We start from the raw sequence: 21,462 nt of genomic DNA, 5'->3' as shown, positions 1-21,462 counted from the left end.
GTCAAATGTAGCTTTTGAGCTGAACTTTGAAGGAAGTTAAAGATGTCATGGATGAGGAACAGCAAATAAGCAAACTGGGATGAAACATATATATGAAGAAAAGCAATGTGCAGTAAGACTGAAAAAGTGACCACAGCCAGGGTGTGGGCAGTTTAAAACAACAGAGAGATTTATAGTTTATCCTCAAATCTCCAATAGGAGATAAAAGAGCTTTTTGAACAGGGAAAATGACACGGTTATAACTGTTCTTTAGGCATGTAAATTTGGCAGCAATGTGAAGGATGTATTAGACAGAATCGAAGCCTGGCAGTGGTGAGGACATTTAGGAGGCTATTATAATGATCTAAGAGAAAGGTGATATGGGCTTGAAATAGGGTAATAATCATGGTAGTGGGCCAAAGGAAAATATTGTGAACAAGGTATACTGATACAATTAATAACACTTGGCATATGAGGAGTAATGGTAGGGAGAAAGTTGATGATTTATTCTTGAGAATAATTGGATGATTGGAAAGGCTGAGTCTAAGATACTGATATTAAGTTGGAGATCCCAAAAGGCAGTTGATGATATGGCATTAATGCTCAGAAGAGTGGCTAGGACTGAATACATACTTTTGGGGCTGTCTGCAGAGGCAATAAGTCCATGGAAGTTGGCGAAATCAACAAGAGAGTAGAGTCAGAGAAATAGGTCCAGGGGAGTGTTACACCCATTCACCAGATATGGAGCAAGAATGATTATCCAACACACTGAGAACAAGTGGCAAAACAGCTTGAAAGTTTGGCAAAGGAATAAGAAATTATACATAGAACACTGAAGTTCAAAAGGATACCTAAAGGAACAAAGAAGGCAAATGGTGGAAATGATATAAGGGGTATGGATAAGGATGAAAAACAAAGGACTGGTTGATTATTTCAATAATTTATTATCTTCTATCCTTGAATTCTTGCCTATTTATCCTCAAGGAGTTTGTCTTCTACTATTTCTATGAAATATAATATGTACAACAGATAAGTAAATTCAAGACAAAGTAAGGAAAATGTAAGCATTAACAAGTATCAATCAACAAGCATTTAAACTTTTTTCTTTTTTTTTTTTAATAACTTTTTATTGATAGAACCCATGCCAGGGTAATTTTTTTTTTACAGCATTATCCCTTGCATTCACTTCTGTCCCGATTTTCCCCCTCCCTTCCTCCACCCCCTCCCCTAGATGGCAAGCAGTCCTTTACATGTTGAATAGGTTACAGTATATCCTAGATACAATATATGAGTGCAGAACTGAACAGTTTTCTTGTTGCACAGGGAGAATTGGATTCAGAAGGTATAAATAACCCGGGAAGAAAAACAAAAATGCAAGCAGTTTATTTTCATTTCCCAGTGTTCTTTCTTTGGGTATAGCTGCTTCTGTCCATCTTTGATCTGAATTAACTCTCTTTATTGAAGAGATCCACTTCCATCAGAATATATCCTCAAACAGTATCATTGTTGAGGTACATAATGATCTCCTGGTTCTGCTTGTTTCACTAGCATCAGTTCATGTAAGTCTCACCAGTCCTCTCTGTATTCATTCTGCTGGTCATTCCTTACAGAACAACAATATTCCATAACATTCATATACCACAATTTACTCAACCATTCTCCAATTGATGGGCACCCTTTCATTTTCCAGCTTCTAGCCACTACAAACAGGGCTGCCACAAACATTTTGGCACATACAGGTCCCTTTCCCTTCTTTAGTATCTCTTTGGAGTATAAGCCCATAGAAACACTGCTGGATCAAAGGGTATGCACAGTTTGATAACTTTTTGACCATAGTTCCAAGTTGCTCTCCAGAATGGCTGGATGTGTTCACAATTCCACCAACAATGTATCAGTGTCCCTGTTTTCCTACATCCCCTCCAACATTCCGCATTATCTTTCCCTGTCATTCTAGCCAATCTGACAGGTGTGTAGTGGTATCTCAGAATTGTCTTAATTTGCATTTCTCTGATTTATGATTTGGAGCATATTTTCATATGTCTATAAATAGTTTCAATTTCTTCACCTGAGAATTGTCTGTTCATATCCTTTGACCATTTATCAATTGGAGAATGGCTTAGTTTCTTATAAAATTAGAATCAATTCTCTATATATTTTGGAAATGAGACCTTTATCAGAGCCTCTGACTGTAAAAATGTTTTCCCAGTTTATTGTTTCCCTTCTAATCTTGTCTGCATTTGTTTTGTTTGTACAAAAACTTTTCAATTTGATATAATCAAAATTTTCTATTTTGTGGTCAATAGTGATCTCTAGTTCTTCTTTAGTCATAAATTCCTCCCTCTTCCACAGGTCTGCGAGGTAAACTATCCTATGCTCTTTCAATTTATTTATAATCTCATTCTTTATGCCTAGGTCATGAATCCATTTTGATCTTATCTTGGTGTACGGTGTTAAGTGTAGGTCAATGCCTAGTTTCTGCCATACTAATTTCCAATTTTCCCAGCAATTTTTGTCAAATAATGCATTCTTATCCCAGAAACTGGTATCTTTGGGTTTGTCAAACACTATATTATTAAAGTTATTGGCTGTTTTGTCCTTTGAACCTAACCTATTCCATTGATCAACTAGTCTATTTCTTAGCCAATACCAGATGGTTTTAGTAACTGCTGCTTTATAATATAATTTTAGACCTGATATAGCTAGGCCACCTTCATTTGATTTTTTTTTCATTAATTCCCTTGAAATTCTTGACCTTTTGTTTTTCCATATGAACTCTGTTGTTATTTTTTCTAGTTCATCAAAGTAGTTTTTGGGGAGTCTGATTGGTATAGCGCTAAATAAATAGATTAATTTAAGTAGTATTGTCATCTTTATTATATTTGCTCGCCCAACCCAAGAGCATTTAATATTTTTCCAGTTGGTTAGATCAGACTTAAATTGTGTGCAAAGTGTCTTGTAGTTTTGCTCATAAAGTTTCTGATTTTCCCTTGGCAGATAGATTCCTAAATATTTTATACAATCAGTAGTTACTTTAAATGGAATTTCTTTTTGTAACTCTAACTGCTGGGTTTTGTTAGTGATATATAAGAATGCTGATGACTTATGTGGGTTTATTTTATATCCTGCAACTTTGTTGAAGGTATGGATTGTTTCTAATAACTTTTTGGTAGAGTCTCTGGGGTTCTCTAAGTATACCATCATATCATCAGCAAAGAGTGATAATTTGGTTTCCGCAAAGAGTGATAATTTGGTTTCCTAAACTTTTTTCTAAGATTACCTCCCACCCATTTCTCACATACCTAACTCAGCAAAATCTTGAACTCTGAACTAAACTGAATAATGATCAGGAAATCTAAGGAGAAACTACAGTAAATGACTTTTTCCAGAACTACCCAAATGGTCAGTCAAGTATCTCACCTTTCCCAAGTAAAACCAGCATCAGGATATGAACTCCCAGCAGAGAAGGAAGCACAGACAAGCAGAATACTTTTGAAAGTAGTACACAGAATTTATTGTATGCTTTTTTTTTTTAAGCAAGTAATATAAAATGGAGATAGTTTCTTGAAGAATCATCTTTTAATGTTCTGCTATATGTATGAAAATACTCTCTTATTTTGGTATTTTAGATCAAAATAAAAAAGCCAACAAGTATTTATTTAGTGCTTATCATGGGTCAGGCATTGTGCTAAGTGCAGGAAATACCTGCCCTCGAGGGTCTTATATTCTAATACAATTTAAAATTCTAAGAACATGTATGTATTTAAATAATATTTTCTAAGTGAATACAAGGCTGCATACTAGCAGATGGGAGAATCTGTAAAAGTTTTCTGCCAAAGGTGGTGCTTAAGATGAGTCTTGAAGGAAATGAGTTTCCAAGAGTTAGAGGTAAGAAAGGACTAGGAGATAACATGGTTTATGTACAGAATGAGTAGGCCAATATGACTAGATTGCAGAGTTCAAGAAGAGAAATGTGTAAGAAGGCTAAGATAGGAAGGTGGCAAGCAACGAAAAGCTTTAAATGGCAAGGAGAGAAGTTTATATCTTAGAGGAAATAGAAAGAAAAAGGCCAAAAAAAGATTTTATTGTAGAAAACCTGAGCTAAGCCTGAAAGAAGTTAAGGATCCTAATAAGCAGAGATGAGGAAAGGGGATGCATTTTGATACTGGAGAGCAGCCTATGCAAAAGAAAGGAGGCAAAAGATGGAATGTTATGTTTGGGGAAGAACTAGTAGACTAAGCAAACTAGAAACCAGAGTGCTGAAAAGACTGTATTGAGAAGAAATAAATGTTTAAACGACCCAAGTGTTTAAAAACTCTTCCTTCTCTGAAAAGCTAAATGATGCTGGATAAAGTTGCATAAAAAAGATGAAGATATCTACCATGAAGATATCTACCATAAAAGTATATTATCTACTCTCCTGTGAGCTCCTTCGACTCCCCTACTATAACTATAAAAATCTCTCTGCATTATTCCTACCCTTTTCTTTCCTTAGTCAACCTCCGCTACTTTTGGACCTTTAACTGTTGGGAAGTTTCTTCCTTACATTGGGCCTAAATCTATCTCTTTGCAGCATTTTCCCATTGCTCCAGACCTCTCTACTGATGCAAAACTAAACAAATCTAGGTCTTTCTCCAACAGTGTCCTTCAAATTCCTGAAGACAGTTTTCATGTCCTCACTCCCCTTTCCCTGTCTTCTGTTCTCCAGTCAACCAATACTCATCCACCATGCACTTGAGGCTCTTCACTGACTGATCTTATCCTTATCATTCTCAAAATGCTTCAATGGTTCCCTCTCACCTCCAAGATAAAAGATAAACATTGCCCCAACATTTGAGGTTCTCCACAGTGTGACTCCTACCTACATTTCCAGCTTATTTCATATTCATTCCCTTCATATATATTTCAGCCAAATGGCCTACAAGCTGTTTCCCAGCTTTAACATTTCATTTCTGATCCCTGTGCATTCACAAAGGAATTCTCATCTTTGGAACGTACTCTCTCCTCTTAGCACATTGGAACCTCTAGTTTCTCTTTAGACTCAGCTCAGGTACTATATCAAGCATGAAATCTTTTCTGATCACCTGCAGTTCTTAATGTTCTCTCCCTCCTCAAATTATCTTGGATCAGTGGATCCAAGTGGATTTACATGTTGTATTCCCCAAATGAAATGTAAGCTCTGTAAAACAAGGAGTACCTTGTTTTGTCTTTACCCCAGTAGCATCTAATAACTCATCTTCATATAATAGGCATTAAATAATTCTTGTTCAACTGAGTCTTGAGTTTGGACACTCAATGCCTACATACAAGAAGCCACAGGAGGAAGACATAAAGGCTCAGAGAAGTAGCCCTGCTCACAAAAGGAATAAGGAGTAAAGCCATTAGGAGCAAGCTCAAAGAGCAGTCAATGGTCTTGACTATGCTCTTTTGCCTTACAGAAGCTGTTTCTCTGTCCCGAATCTGCTTTATTTTGAGCTTCACTCTACACTGGATAGTAACAACACTAGAATCATAAGTTTTTGCCTGTAATGAATCTACTGAACTATGCTGCCTGGTAAATAACGGGTTAAGTAAAACATTGGCAGATTCCCTGTTGGCAACAAGAGAAATTTGCAATATTTTTTAATGTTGCTACAAAATAGAGCAAGTAATATTTTTAATCAACAAATATATATACATACACTGCAGTCGTGTGAGACTAAACACCATCTGGGAAATGGCATTCACACCAACATAACCAGAGTGGAGGTCTGCAAATCTAGATTCAAACCTTGAAATTTAAAATAGCCCCAGGCATCCTAGATTCCATCCACGGTCTCAAACTCTATGGGGAATAATGGTGTGGAAGAAAAAAAGCAACTCAAAAACCAGAAAGAATAATCAAGTCACAATTGTTGGTTCTGTTTCCAATTCTGCCACTAAGTAGCTGTATGTCCTGCGACAACTAAATTCTTTCTGGACTTCAGTTTTTGCCTCTGTAAAACCGAAGGGTAGACCTTAACCAGGGATAGATTTCAGGGAGTCTCTGAATTCCTTTTTCTTTATATTTGGATAATTGTATCTCAATATAATGGTTTCTTTTGTTATCCTAATGCAATTTATTTTATGCATTCAAAAACATTATGAAGAATCCATTGATTACCAAACAATAAGTGAATGGCACGCAAAAAAGTTAAGAAGTCTTGGACTAACTAGTCTTCATAGCCTCTTCCAATCTGGAACTTTTATGTTATACAATTCTAAGGTTGAATTCTAAGTTTATATGAACATCCAGCCTGAAGAAATATAAGAAAAGTCTAAAATAGAATCCTGCAAGCAGTGATGTCAGTGGCCAGAAAGTGATATAGAAAAACCACATATCAATGTGATCTATGTGCTATTGTATTTTTATTTGTTTTTAGAAATATTTCCAAATTATATTTTAATCTGATTGAGGGTGTTCCTAGGAGTGGCCGATGTCCACAGAAGTGTATTTGTCCTTAAGTGCATTCTACAACTGAATCTACTCATGCTCTTAATAAACTAGCAAAGTAGAAATTTCTAGAGAATAGATTCTGTGCCTTTTCACTGTCCCACACTGCACATAATACATAATAAACATTCAAACATTTTTCAGAAATGAGCAAGTTAAAGAAGGGCAGTGGAATTCCAATTCTTTATGACACAGAGAAAGCCAGAGTTTCACAAAACAAAACAAAGGGAAAATAATGAACCCAGTAAGCCTTGGAAGAAATGGTTTTCCTGGTAGAAGGTAGCAACAGTTCAACCACTCTTCAATGACATTCCAAAGAACCTTGGGGTACATCACCACTACTGGAATGAGCCAGACCCAATCACCCAATCTCTAATTCAGTACATATTATATGCCAAGTTCTGCCCTAAGCACTATGGCAGATATAAGAGATATGCAAAAGACTATTCAAATATTAGCTGCACCCATAAAAGAGGAAAAAGAAATTTAAGGAATTAGAATATACAATGAGAAAACAAAACTATCATTCTGCAGAATATAATAGCATACACAGAGAATACTAGAAAATCAGTTTTAAAAGGTAGTTTAAATAACTAACAACTTTAGCAAGTTTGCAGGATGTAAAACAAACCCATATAAATCATTATCAACAAGTCCAGCAGCAAGAGATAGAAAGAGAAATTTCTTTTTAAATAACTGTAGTTTGAACAGATAGGTGATGTAGTAAAACAACACTAGAAGAACCTGAGTTCAAATGCAGTATCAGACACTTACTAGTTATGTAACCCTGGGCAAGTCACTTAACCCTGTCTTAAAACAATATTTAAAAAAAATGACTGTGGACAATATAAAATGCTTGGAGATCTACCTGACAAGACAAACCCAAGACCCATATGAACAGAATTATAAAACTTTTATAAATATAATACAAATACTTTTAATATTTATCACAAAAATAATTATATATAAATATAAAGTCAGTCAATTAGAAAAATATAAATTGCTCGTGAGTAGGCCAAGCCGATATAACAAAGATAATAATTCTACCTAAATTCTATCTAAGACCATTACTAGATTAAAATAGACAGTTTTGACTGTACTAAATTAAAAGAGTTTGCACAAACAAAACTAATACAACCAATATTAATTACAGCAGGTGTCTCTTAATAAAGATCTAATTTCTCAAATATATAGAGAACTGAGTTAAATTTATAAAAATTCAAGTCATTGCCTAGTTGATAAGTGGTCAAAACATATGAACACAGTTTTCAGATGAAGACATTAAAGCTATTTATAGTCATGTGAAAAAAACTCTAAATGACTGTTGATTAGAGAAATACAAAGTAAAGAGGTAAACAACACCTTACACCATCAGATTGATTAATATGACAGAAAAGGAAAATGATAATGTTGGAGAGAATATGGAAAAATCGGGACAATAATGCATGGTGGTGAATTTATGAAGTGATCCAAGCATTCTGAAAGCAATTTGGAACTTTGCCCAAAGGGTTATAAAACTGTACATAATATTTGACCCAGCAAATATCACTACTAGATTTGCATCCCAAAATGATTTTTTTAAAAAGAATAGGAAAGGAAAAAAAGGAGAAAGAACCTCTGTACAAAATACTTAGTTTTGTTTTTCATAGAAACAAAAAATTAGAAATTAAGGGGATGCCCATCAACTGGGAAGATGTTGGCATATACTTATAATGGCATATTACTGTTCTATAAGAAAAGAAGAGCAGAATGATGTCAGAAGAACCTGGAAAAATTTAGATGAACTAATTAATGCAAAGAGAAATGAGCAAAACCAGGAGAACACTGTACATTGCAACAAAAACATTGTCATGATGATCAATTATGAATGACTGCTATCATCAGCAATACAGTGGTCCAAAACAGTTCCAAAGGAGTCATGATGAAAAATGCTGTTCACCTCCAGAGAAAGAACTGATGAAACCTAAATGGAGACTGTAGCCTATCTTTACTTTGTGTTTCTTTTTTGGTGTTTTGGATTTTTTCCCCTTTGGGTCTGTCTTTTTTTTAATAACATGATTAATATGGTAATATATTTTTTCATGATTAAACATGTATAACCTATAAGAAATAGCTTACTGTCTCAGGGAGAGTCAAGGGTGAAAGGGGGAGAAAGAAAATTTGGAAGTCAATTTAAAAAAAAATTCTTTATTGTTTTATTTTTATGGTTATATAATGACTTTTTATTGTATTGACTTTTTAAATACACGTTTCTTTAAGAATCATTTTGGGAGAGAAAAATTAGAACAAAAGGGAAAAACTATGGGAGAGAAAAAAAAAGAAAAAAGAAGTGAAAAAGAAGAAGGTGAACAATCACCTTTTCTTAAACAAGATACTGTAGAGAAAAGTACCATTTGGGATTCAGGTGACCCAGGTTATGGTCTTGATTCTATCACCAAGTAGCTGTGTAACTTGGACAAGTCACTACAAGGAAGATATTCCAAAGAAGAGAACAGGTACAAGTCAGTTTTACACACCCTAATCAAGCATCCGTTATGCTTCATAACAAAAAAAAAAATTAGTTTATTGGAGAGAGAGCTGGTCTCAAAACCAAAATGCCCCAAGTTCACATCCCATTTCTGGTGAATCCTAGCCACATGATACACCTCTCAGTGCTTCTGAAAGAACAGGTCAGTTTCCCTTGGTCCAAGGAATGTCCTCTACACCAATGAAATCACAGGTCTGGTCCCTATCCCATATCTTACCATATGTAAGGACTGTGCTAGGGGCTGAAGATAAAAAGATGAAAAATGATGTAATTTCTGACCAACAAGAACTTTATAATCTGTCTCTTTTTATATCTCCAGTTTTGGGTACGGTTCATGGCACATGGCAGATGCTTAATCAATCCTGAATGAATAATGAGGGGATAAGGCAAATATATGAACATAATGCCAAACACAGAAAATAAGAAAAGCAAAGGAAAGATACAGACCAAAATATATGAGAAATACAAGGGAGAAGATCGTTTTCAACTGTTACCAAGAGAGTAAAGCTTCATAGTGATTGGTATATGGAATAAGTCTTGGAAGAAGAGGATTTTAACAGGTGATGATACAGAGAACTAGGCGAAGGCACAGAGTTGAGAAAGGGCTAAAGGAAATGGGGGAAGAAAGGTGATGGTCCAGTATAAAGGCCAAAACCCAGAGTCATAGTCTTCTAAGGAAAAATCTCTTGGTTTGTAACGCTCTTGGTTAACAGCAGCAAAACCCAAATTTGTAATCAGCCGAAATGGAGAAGGCAGATACAGTGTGATGGTATATTCCACATTATCTCTGAACTTACTAGGACAGCATGGGAAAGGGTCAAGAGAATTCCATCTCTCACTGTACCATGGCCTATTAGTCTCACTCTGCTAGAGTCCATCACAACCTCTTTTTATCCTGGTCACAAACTAGGAAAGAAGATGAAGAAACCAAGGACATGGCAAGCCACCACAAAAATATGAAATGCACAAAGACACAAGCAATTACTCAATGGGCTCTGCAGAGGCTTGCACCTGCTGGCCTTGTCCCTGTAGACAAGTTATTAAAACTTTCGGAATTCCTAAGTCGTCTGAATAATGCAAATAATAGCTGAGAGGGAAATGTTTTGTAAACTGCAAAGCACTAAATAAATATGAGCTATTATTATTATTGCCCTGCATAGGAACTTGAAATGGCTCTTCTCTGCCTCTTTTATTTGAGGTTCACCAGTCTTACGCCAGCCATTGTTGCCTTATTAATCATGCCTTCCTCTGAGAACCAAAAAAAGGTATTGTCGATTAGGAACTATGCCAGTCTCCTTCAAGCATTTATCTTGCACTGTTATTTAACAAAATTTCAAGGGGGTCCAGGTAAGAGCGTGTCTGTTCTCTGCTTCTTTGCATTTTTCTCAGGCACAGGACAAGGATGAACTGAAGACCTGAAGGAAGTTGATAAGCAACCAACCAACCAACCATATGTAGCCATTCCTGGGAATGGCTATTCAGTTCTTTCTTTCCTCTTAGAGGAGAAAGGGGGCTCAGGGGAAAGCACAATCTGCTATGTATCTTGATCAGTGATTAGACTTACTGGCTAAAAAGAAAACCATGCAATGAATATCTGCATCATTTTGCATCTTAGTTTTATTTTACTTGGAATTAGGGCCTGACCCAAATATGTAGGTTATTATAAAATAGTTTTAAAAAATTAAAATGGTCCTGATACCTTTCTCAAGAGAACTGGCAGCATACTACCTACAATGAGGTCCTGAAAATTCTCTATTTATATATGTAACAAAAAGCCTGATGTAGGCACTTGACTTCAGGAATATGACTGATAAAACTAATCATTTATCATTTTTCATTGTCAACATTGTTGAAAATTAGTACCACCTTTGTTAAGGACTTCAGCAAAAGTCCTTTAACAGAAATGTCACCCTTTCCCCTGCAGATAGTCCCAATTACATTGGGGTAATGTAAGAAAAAGCATAAAGGACAAAGCAAGAGCCAAGTTCTAAATCCAGCCCTGCTACTAATTAGCTGTGTGATCCTGAGTCAGTTACTTGACTTTTCTGAGTCTAAGTTTCCACATCTGTAAAACAAGATGGATCAGGAGATCTCTCAGGTCACTTCCAGATCTAATACTTAATCTGTAATGTTTTGTCAGCAGCAAACACACACAGCTAGCTTGCACTTGACTTCTTAAATTAAGGTCACATGAGGAGGCAAAATCTCTCAAAAAAGGGAAAGTCTCCAAGGATTTACCACTTTTAGTAATACCTACTTTTCAACCTTTTCAAGAAGACTAAGGGGCAAAATTGAGAACATATAAATGACTTTGTTAACAGATGTACCTCGATGAGTAGAGAAGAGAAAAGAGGGAGAGGGGGAAAATACTAGAAATAAAAGTGATATCCAGGAAAGAATTTTTTGAAAATATACAAACCTACCCTTCCAGTCTTACTCTATTATTCTTCTTGATGCATTCCATTACAGTCTAGTCAAATAGGCCTATTTGCTACTTCAAGTCTTTTCCTATTCCTGACCATTTTCCATTAAGCCATTACAGTGATTTGCCTAAATTTAGATCAGGTCCAATCATTACTCCTTTATTCAATAAACTCTCATAGCTCTCTATTGTCTGAAGGTTCAAATTCAAAATGCTGTTTGCTATTCAAAGTTCTTCACAATCTGGTTCCCTTCTGCCTTTCCAGCCTTCTTACATCTTACTTCACCAGTCCTCTTTAATCCAGTGACAACAGACTTATGGCTACCAACAAGATATTTCATCTCTCAGTTCTGGCGTTTCCGCTGTCACCCATGTCTGGAAAGCTGTCCCTTTTCATTTTTATCTCTCTACTAACTCCCCTAGCTTCCTTTAAGTCTCAACTAAAATTCATCTTCCACATTGGAAACCTTCTCCAACCCCTCTTAATTCCAAGCCTTCCTTCCATTAATTATTTCCTATTTATCCTATAGTTTGTACATATTTATTTCCATGTTGTTGCCCAAATATAATTGTAAGTTCCTTAAGGGCAGTCTTTTGCCTCTTTTTGTACCCCCAATGCTTGGCTTAGCCTAGCACAAAGCAGGTACTTAATGTTTTTGATTGACTGACTTTTCCATAACCCATGCCTGGAATTCACTTCCTCCTTAACTTTGTTTCTTAGAATCCCTCTCTTGTTTTCATGGCCTTTCTTAACCTTTGTCAGCCAATACCACCACCAGTAGCCTTTAAATTTTCCTGTATTTATTTTGTGTGTCCTTGTATGTGAATAAACAGGTAAACACAGATTCTGCACCTGGGGTGCTGGCACACCTTGGCTGAAAGCTTTATCGTCCTCCCTTCCTCTTTGGTGCTTTAAAGAAATCTAGCCATACTGTGTTTTATGGTTTCTTTATGACTTATTTATCAATACAGCAACTATCAAAAGAGAAAATGAAATTAATCTAATATATTAGGAAAACATATACATCTCAATATACAAGGTGTATTTCTGGATAGAATGGAAGTTCCTGGGGACAGGGACCGTTTTATTTTTGTCTGTCTGTATTCAATGTTTGGCACATAGTTTGGATTTCATAAAAACTTGTTGTTTTAATGTCTTGGGAAAAAAAGAAGATAGACAAATGGCTCGGAGAAAATTTCTTTTAAACCAACATTAGTGAGGTGCTTCTCAATCTATTTTCCCCTATTTCTCTATTACAAATTCCCTTTTTTATCTTCCCGAATATCTATTTAGCACCAATTATTTAAAAAGAATTTAATATTGTACATTTCTCTGACAAGTGTATTTTTTTCACAAACACTTCTATCTCATATCTGAGTCCTGAAACAATGTTTTAAGCTACCTGGTGTATGTGAATTGGGAGGGGAGATAGGGCAGTATATGTATACCCATTTTACAGCTGAAGAAAAGAAGATACAAAGAAATTTAATGATCTATTCAAAATTATTACCAACAAAGGACTAGCTCCAACGCCTTCCCACTGTAGTATAGTCCATTCCTTCCAAAACACAGCATTCTCACTGTTTTTATTATTGTTTGCTTGCATTTTATTTTCTTTCTCATTTTCTTTCCTTTTTGATTTGATTTTTTTTTTGTACAGAGAGATAATTGTATAAATTTGTATGCATATATTGGATTTAACATATTTTTACCATGTTTAACATACATTGAATTTCCTGCTCTCTAGGGAGGTGGGGAGAAGGGCAAGGAAATTGAAACTCAAGGTTTTGCAAGGGTTATCCATGCATATCTTTTGAAAATTAAAAAGCTTTAATAAAAAAATTAATTAAAAAAATGTGAGGTTCTATGGACTACAAGCTAAAAGTAAGAACAGCTGAATGACAAACAACCAGGCCAGTGCCCTGAATGAGGGAGGTAAAAATGCCTCTGCACTCTGCTCTAGTTAAGCAACATGAAAACTACATTCAGTTCTGGGAACCCTAAGAACATTAACAAGCAAGATCTCATTCAAAAGACAGCAACTGGAATAATGAGAAGACTTGCAATCAGTGGTTGAAGGAAAGAGGGACTTTTAGCCTGGGGAGAGAAGATTTACACAGAAATGATTGCTATCATCAAACATCTGATGACTTGCCTCATGACAAAGAGATCTGGCTTGCTACTCAGCCCAGAGGGCAGAACCAGAAAGAAGGGTAAAAGTTGCAGAGAAGTGACTCCCTAACTCTGTAATGAAAAACTTCCTAATAACTAGAGCTGTCCAAAGGACTGTCCTGGATTCTCCTCTTGGAGATTTTATAACTCCCATGGGTCCAATTACTATATGCAGATGACTCCCAGATTTATAGATCCAGCCTTAGCCTTTCTCTTAAAGGTCTGGTCCCACATGTCTATCTGGATTCATGTTTCAAATTCAACATGTCCAAAACATAGACCATTATCTGACCTCCTCCAAACTTCCATATAACTTCCCAACTCAATCACACAGGTTCACAATCTCTAATTTATCTTTAACTTCTTCCTTTCACCAATTAACTATTCAATGGCCAATTTTTTTGTGTTGTTTTTTTCTCAATATTTACAAAATCTTTTCTCCCTTCCTTCCCCCTCCTCAAGACAGCAATCTGTTATAGGTTATACATGTATTCTTTTAAACATTTCCATATTTGTTACATTGTACAAGAAAAATCAAAAAAGCAAACAAAGGTGAAAATACTCTGCTTCAATCCACATATTTCGTCTCCATTATTCTCTCTCTGGATGTGGATGACACTTTCTATCCCAAGGCTATTGGAATTGTCTTGAATCACCTTATTATTGAAAAGACCTTAATCCATCACAGTTGATCATTAATCTTGTTGCTGCTGTATACAATGTTCTCTTGGTTCTGGCTCACTTCACTCAGCATCAGTTCATGTAAGTCTTTCCTAGCTTTTCTGAAATCTGCCTGCTCACTATTTTTTATAGAAGTCATATTCAATATATACCTCAATGGCTAATTCTTAAGAATTCTACCCCTGAAACAGATCCTCTTTTCTACACTAACATTGCTACTACCCTAATTCATGTATTCATAACTTCTGAGGAGCATTTTCACTGGCTGTCCCCATGCTTGGAATGCTTTATCTCTTTATCTCTGTCCCTACCTTCACAGCTTCCCTCAAGTTCCAGTTTAAAAAATTGTCTTCTGTAAGAATTATTTCCCAATCTCTTTAAGTTCTAGTGTCTTCTTTCTATCAATTGTCTCCAACATATATATTGCTTCTAAGATAAAGCTCAAATTCCCCTCTCTACTTGGTACAGAAAGCCCCTCACAATCTGGCTACATGGATATATACAGGCTTACTGCACCAGGACTCCCTTTCCACCCCCTGGGATCTGGCCAGACTGGCTCCCTTGCCATTCCCCCAACTTTGCATTCTTTCTTGCTCCTCTGGCTTTGCACATACTGCCCTCCCCTCCTTTTGGAATCCTAGGCTGGGCCTTTTCTGATCTGCTGAGGTGTAAGAACTCTCTCTATGCTCTTCATATTGGGCATTGTGCTGAAGGAAGAGATCTTCAAATGGACGTTAGATGGCCATTTGTCTTATGGTTAATGTCTCTAGATCTCAGATTTTTTCCTTGGTGAAAATAAAGGGATTGGCCTAGGAGAAGGGTTCTTAATCTTAAATCTGTCAACTTGTTTTTACAAAATATTCAGATAATTATGCTTCAGTAATTGATTTCCTTTTTCAACCTTAAATGTTTGTGTACTTTAAAAAAGGAGTGTAAGGAGTCCAAAGATTTTACTAGATTGCAAAGATTAAGAACTCCTAGCCTAAAAAGTTCTCTAAATCCCTATTGAGCTACTAGAACTGCTGAAAATTTTATAGGACCTTAAAATCTTCAAAGTTTTGTACACATTCTCTCATTTGAAACCTCAAACAAACTTGCAAAGTAGGAATCACAATTATCTCCATTCTGCAAATTAGAAAATTGGGGCTGAGAAAATAAATGCCTTGTCACAGATATCATTTCAGGTAGAAGCCCCACCCAGGTCTTACTGACTCCAATCACTGCTCTGTCCGGGACCACACACTACTACTCAGTGACCTGAGAGGGCAGACAGCACTGACACAAGGATACAGAAGAGCTCAGTTCCTCTCAGTGCTTCAGGAAATTCTGTGGGCTCAGAGCCTTACCCCAAAATCACTGAGCCAGTTGGGGGACAGAAACTTCTGGTCCTAGGCTTTTCCCTCTCTTAGCTCTTATCTTCTCCCTCTCCCTTCTATGCCCAGATCCTCTCATTTAGAGTCAAGAGGCCTAGGTTCAAAGCCTGACTCTGCTGCTGATGGTATAGAACTGGAACTAAGGGAGTGCCCTTCAGTGGAGGAATGGCTGAATAATTCAGAGTATATGAAGGTGATGGAAAACAATTGTACTCTAAGAAAAAAAGATGAGAGGGATGGTTTTGGAGAAATCCAAAAAGATTTGTGTAATTTATGCAAAGCACTTTTCAAACTTTAAAGCACTATATTAAATGCTAATTACAATCATCTCTGTAGGTTCCACATTCATGGTTTTGTTTATCTACAAATTGGCCTTTGATAATTAAATGGGAATTTTTGGAGATCTGAGTATATTAGGGAAAATCACAGAAGACTTGCATATGTAAAGAAAACTTAAAAAAAAAAAAAAAAAAAAAAAAAACCTTTAGTAAGTCCTAAGTGCATAAATACGGTTAGGGGACCAATCTACCTTATAATTTACTTCCATAGGTATTAACAGTGAAATTCTGTTAAAAGTTTTAGTGCACTAAAGAATTAGGTCCATGCATTCTTTGGGAAGACCCCCTCTTTGCTTCTGTCAGCTGAAGTCAGTCCTGTACCCTTTCTCCCCAGAGATCACTGTCTAGAACTTTTCTTGGAAAGAATTGCGAGGCAGTCACTGCAACTGCTCAGGGAGCTGCAAATACTGCACAGAAGAAGATACTCATTTCTCCTAAGCAGAAATCATTAACTTTCTTAGTGGGGCAGTGTGTTGTTTTACTTATTTTGTGTTAAATAAACATGATTATAACTTTTAAAAATAAATGTTTGGTGTGGGGCCTAGATGGGCAGCGAGGTGACATGTAGGAAGAGAGCCAGGCTCAGAATCAGGCAGACTCCTCTTTCCGAGTTCCAAAGAGGCCTCAGATATTTCCTAGCTTGTGACCTGGGGAAGTCATGTAGCCCTTTGTCTCTGTGCTTCTTCCACTGTAAAAAGAGCTGGAGAAGGAAGTGGCAAACTGCTCGGGCATCTTTGCCAAAAGTTGGACATGCCTGAAAATTGACTTAACGACAAACGGGGCTGAAAGTTATTTAAGGTTTTTCATGTTCATAGGGGTCCTGTACCCCCAGCCCTTGCCAATGTCAGGGGACAACTATTATTACTGTTGTTCTATGAACTGGTGCAAAGTAAACCTAACCAGAACAACTGATACAGTGACATTAATAAAAACAAACAACTTAGAAAGACCCAAGCACACCATTCAGTGCAAAGATGAAGCAGTTGCCGAGGCCTTATGATGAAGCATGCTACCCACCTTCTGACAGAGAGGTGATGCATTCAGAATGCAGACTGAGGCATAATGTTTTGGACACAGCCAAGAGAAATGTGTTTTGCTTAACTACACATATTTGTTACAAAGGTTTTGTTTTATGATCCCCAACTCCTCTTAAAAAGAATAAGATTAAGGATATAGGTTGAGACATATTTTTGGACATGGTCAACAGGAAAATTAGTGTTACTTGACTACATAGCTGTTTAAAAAAAAAAAAAAGTATTGTTTTATGCTACTTACCTCCTGATATGAAGTGATAGCCTGATGGAACTGATTGATATATTTATGTCTATTTATATGCATATATACAGATTCCTATGTTGGCCATATGTATATATGTAGTGTTGTTCAGTTGTTTTAATCATGTCCAACTTTTTATGACTCCATTTGGGGTTTTCTTGACAAAGATACTAGAGTGGCTTGCCATTTCTCTCTCCAGCTCCTTTTACAGATGAAGAAACTGAGGCAGTTAAATGTCTTTCCCAGGGTAACACAGCAAATTCAGATTTGAACTCAGGAAGATGAGAGTTTATTATTATTATTATTAGATGAAAGACAAGATTCTTTGCCTCAATTGCTATCTAGTCTTAATCCCTGAATGAGTGCCATCTCCAGTCTTCCTGATCTATTTCTCGTCACTGAAGCCAGATGACTCTGGAGGGAGAAGTGAGGCTGGTGACCTTGCACAGCTCTCCCTTGCGTAAATCCAATTCACTTGCATGTCATGGTATCACCTCCCTGACATCATGGTCCTCTTCAAGAACAAAAGACATACAAAAACAACATAAAACATGTTTTTTCGTATATATGTGTGTACACACATATATAGAGCCTGTTTCTTCATGCATATGTATGTATGTATGGGTATATATATGTGTGTGTGCCCATATGTGTTTTTATTTATACACACACACACACACACACACACACACACGTATGTTTGGCCTGTTTCCATTATCAGTGTGCATTTACACCCATATATAGGCTGGTTCGTGCGTGTGTGTGTGTGTGTGTGTGTGTGTGTGTAGATATAGATAATACATGAAGCATATATGTTTCCATAGCTGTGTGTACATATACACACATATATAGTTTGGTTCTTCATATATATGTGTATATGTATTATGTATACATATATGAAGTATATATAGGGCCTCAGTTTCCATATCTCTGTGTGCATATACACACATTTATAGTCTGTTTCCTCATACATATATATGCGTATGTGTATAGAGATAGATAGATATAAAACATATGTATCCTGTTTCCATACACACACACACACACACATACATGTGTACATATCCATACATATACATAAAGCGTATGTATGGCCTAAGTTTCCCTATCTGTGTGCATACACACCCATATGTAGACTATTTCCTCATATATGTATGCATATGTGCATAGAAATAGTTATATTTAAACATATATATGGCCTCAGTTTCCATATCTGTGTATGCATATACATACCATGTATACAGTCCATTTCTTCATACATATGTGTGTATATAAAACATATTTGGTCTGTTTCTATAACTATGTATGCATATACACATATATAGTCTTTCCTCATACATATGTATATGTGGTATAGGGATATATAAATATAAAACATGTCCTCAGTTTCCATGTGTGTGCATATACACACATATATACAGCCTGTTTCTTCATACATGCATATATGTATATACATACACAACATGCATATGGCCTCAGTTTCCCTATCTGTGTGCATATACACCTATGTATAGTCTGTTTCCTCATATATGTATGCATATGTGTCTAGAAATATGTAGATATATTTAAACATATATATGACCTCAGTTTCCATATCTATATGTACACACACACAGACATATAGCCTGTTTCTTCACACGTGAGTATATATAAATATATACATGGCCTCAGTTCCCATATCTGTGTGCATATACACCCATATGTAGTCTGTTTCCTCATATATGTATGCATGTGTAGAGAAATAGCTATATTTAAATATATATATATATATGGCCTTAGTTTCCATGCCTTTATGCATATACATACATGTATACAGTCCGTTTCTTCATACATATGTGTGTATATAAAAATATTTGGCTTGTTTCTATAACTATGTATGCATACACACACATATATATAGTCTGTTTCCTCATATGTATGTATATGTGATATAGGGATATATAAATATAAAACATGTATGTCCTCAGTTTCCATGTGTGTGCATATGCACACATATACGACCTGTTTCTTCATACATGTGTATAGATACATACATAACAGATACATATGACTTCAGTTTCCATATCTGTGTGCATATACACCCATATCTAGTGTTTCCTCTTATATGTATGCATACGTGTATAAAAATATGTAGATATATTTAAACACATATATGGCCTCAGTTTTCATATTGATGTATATACGCACACACACACGTATAGCCTGTTTCTTCACATGTGAGTATATATAAACATATACATGGCCTCGGTTTCCATATCTGTGGGCATATACACCCATATGTAGTCTGTTTCCTCATATATGTATGCATATGTGTAGAGACATACCTATATTTAAATATAGTCTCAATTTCCATATCTGTGTGAACATACACACACACATATAGCCCATTTCTTTATATGTATGTGTGTGTACACGTGTTTTGAGATACATATATTTAAACATACACATGGCCTCAGTTTCCATATCTGTGTGTGCATATACAGACAGATATATAGTCTATTTCTTCATACATATGCATATGTGTATCTCTATATACATATATATAGAGAGAGACACATAAAACATCTACATGGCCTGTTTCCATATCTGTGTATGCATATATATAGCCTGTTTCTTTACACGTGTCCATGTGTAGATAGAACTATATACACATAAAACATATACATGGGCCTCAGTTTCTCTATCTCTGTGGGCACATACACACACACATATAGCCTGTTTCTTCATCCATATATGTTTGTGTATATAAATATATGCATATACACACGTAGGGCCTCAGGTTTCCTCTTGTGTGGTTATCCAAACATTCATACATATACACGTGTGTATGATGGGGAGGGGCTGCTTTGCTTGACTACACACCGTCTTTAACAGGTTTTTTTCTGGCCTCCTCAATTTGGGGAGGAAGGGTGAGGAAAGGGAGAGAAGGCAGATCTGAAAATAAAATATTAAAAAACAAAAGGTTTAATTTATTTTTTTTTTCTTTTTCACCGATGGAGAGGAGGGTGCAGGAAGAGAACGGAGGCTGATTTTAGAAGCGAGCTCCCTCAGTAAGAGCACAGTTGAAGGGGCCTGGGAGCCCATCAGGGCCGGCGCCCTCCCCCCTTCCCCCGGCAGTGTGACCTTGGACAAGTCCCTTCCCACCTCTAAGCCTCAGTTTCCTCGCCGGTCAGATGGCAGAGGGCCGATATACAGACTCTCCCAGAGTCTGCCCGCGGATTCCCGGCCCCTCCCGTTCCCCTTTCTGAGCGCCCTCCTCCTTCCCCGCCCCCTCCTCGCCGGCGCGGCGGGCGCGGCCTGGCCCCGCACTCACCCGGATACCCTGCAGCACCCGCACCCGCTCCTCCTCGTCCACCCCGAAAGACACCTTGCGGGGAGTGCTCTCGGTGCTCCCCATCCCCGCCCTCCCGGCAGACCCCGGGGAGGTTCTGGAGGCGAAAGAGAGCAGACGCGAACAAACTGTTTCTTCCACAGGACCCTAGAACCCGCTTCAGGACTCCCTGTTCCCTCAGTCTCCGCTGCGAGCTCCTCGCTAACAAGGCCTCGTCTTATTGGCTGCGGGCGGATGCACAGCCAATCGCGAAGCGCTTCCTTCGCGGGGCATGCTAGGAATTGTAGTCTCTCCCTGCCCCCACCTTCCACGAGAGGGGCTGTCCTACAGAGCCCCGCCCATTCAGGCGCCTGAATCCAAAACTAAACCCCAAATAGGGTGAGGTCCGCAGCAGACTGGAGGGGGAGAGAAGGGGTGAGAAAAAAAGGGTCCCGCGGCCTAGTGGACAGCTTCGCTTCCTCTTCCGGCCCTCCCTGTCAAACTCTTTTTCTAAGCCTCAGCTAAATCATGTCAGCCCAGGGGCCTGGATCACGTTCTCTCAAACCCAGGGTTCAAATCCCCTCCAGGCCGGGTGGCCCAGGACGGGTCACAGAGCTAGAGCAGGATTTCAGGGTCCGTCTACTGCGTCCCCGCCACCCCATTTTATGTAGAAGGAAACTGAGGCTCCATGACTTGTCCAAGGTAACGTGACATAAATTGCATCAGAAGCAAATTTTTAGCCGCGCTTCTGACCTCAGAGCCAGTGCTCTGTCCGCTGCGCCAGCCTCTCAACTTGTTTCCGAATCTCCAAACCTGAAAATGCTCAGTGCCAGCCATTGTTCCTCAGCAAGAGGAGCACATGCCCCTTCGGCTTCACTCCTGACATATAAAAAGCGCTCAATCAATGCTTTTTGA

General features: G+C 37.4%; 1 protein-coding gene across 5 annotated transcripts in view; it reads right to left on the bottom strand.

Annotated features, from left to right (window-relative positions):
* CHCHD6 (coiled-coil-helix-coiled-coil-helix domain containing 6) overlaps positions 1-20,756 on the bottom strand; it is a 321,401-nt gene extending 300,645 nt beyond the window's left edge. For 2 of the 5 annotated variants that reach the window (XR_007951582.1, XR_007951587.1), the window contains exon 1: positions 20,551-20,754. Coding sequence is in view for 1 of the 5 variants with exons in the window: in XM_051983082.1 (XP_051839042.1) it covers positions 20,551-20,634 (84 nt within the window). In the remaining 4 variants the exon portion in view is untranslated. Of the gene's footprint in view, positions 1-20,550 lie in introns of all 5 variants that reach the window. The other 3 variants (XR_007951588.1, XR_007951586.1, XM_051983082.1) reach the window with 3 other exon arrangements.
* Between the last annotated feature and the right edge of the window lie 706 nt (positions 20,757-21,462).

The sequence above is a fragment of the Antechinus flavipes genome, chromosome 1 (assembly GCF_016432865.1).
Source record: "Antechinus flavipes isolate AdamAnt ecotype Samford, QLD, Australia chromosome 1, AdamAnt_v2, whole genome shotgun sequence".
In the NCBI taxonomy this organism is placed as follows: Eukaryota; Metazoa; Chordata; class Mammalia; order Dasyuromorphia; family Dasyuridae; genus Antechinus; species Antechinus flavipes.
The sequence above is the reverse complement of the archived record's forward strand: the minus strand, read 5'-3'. Positions and strand labels throughout refer to the sequence as shown.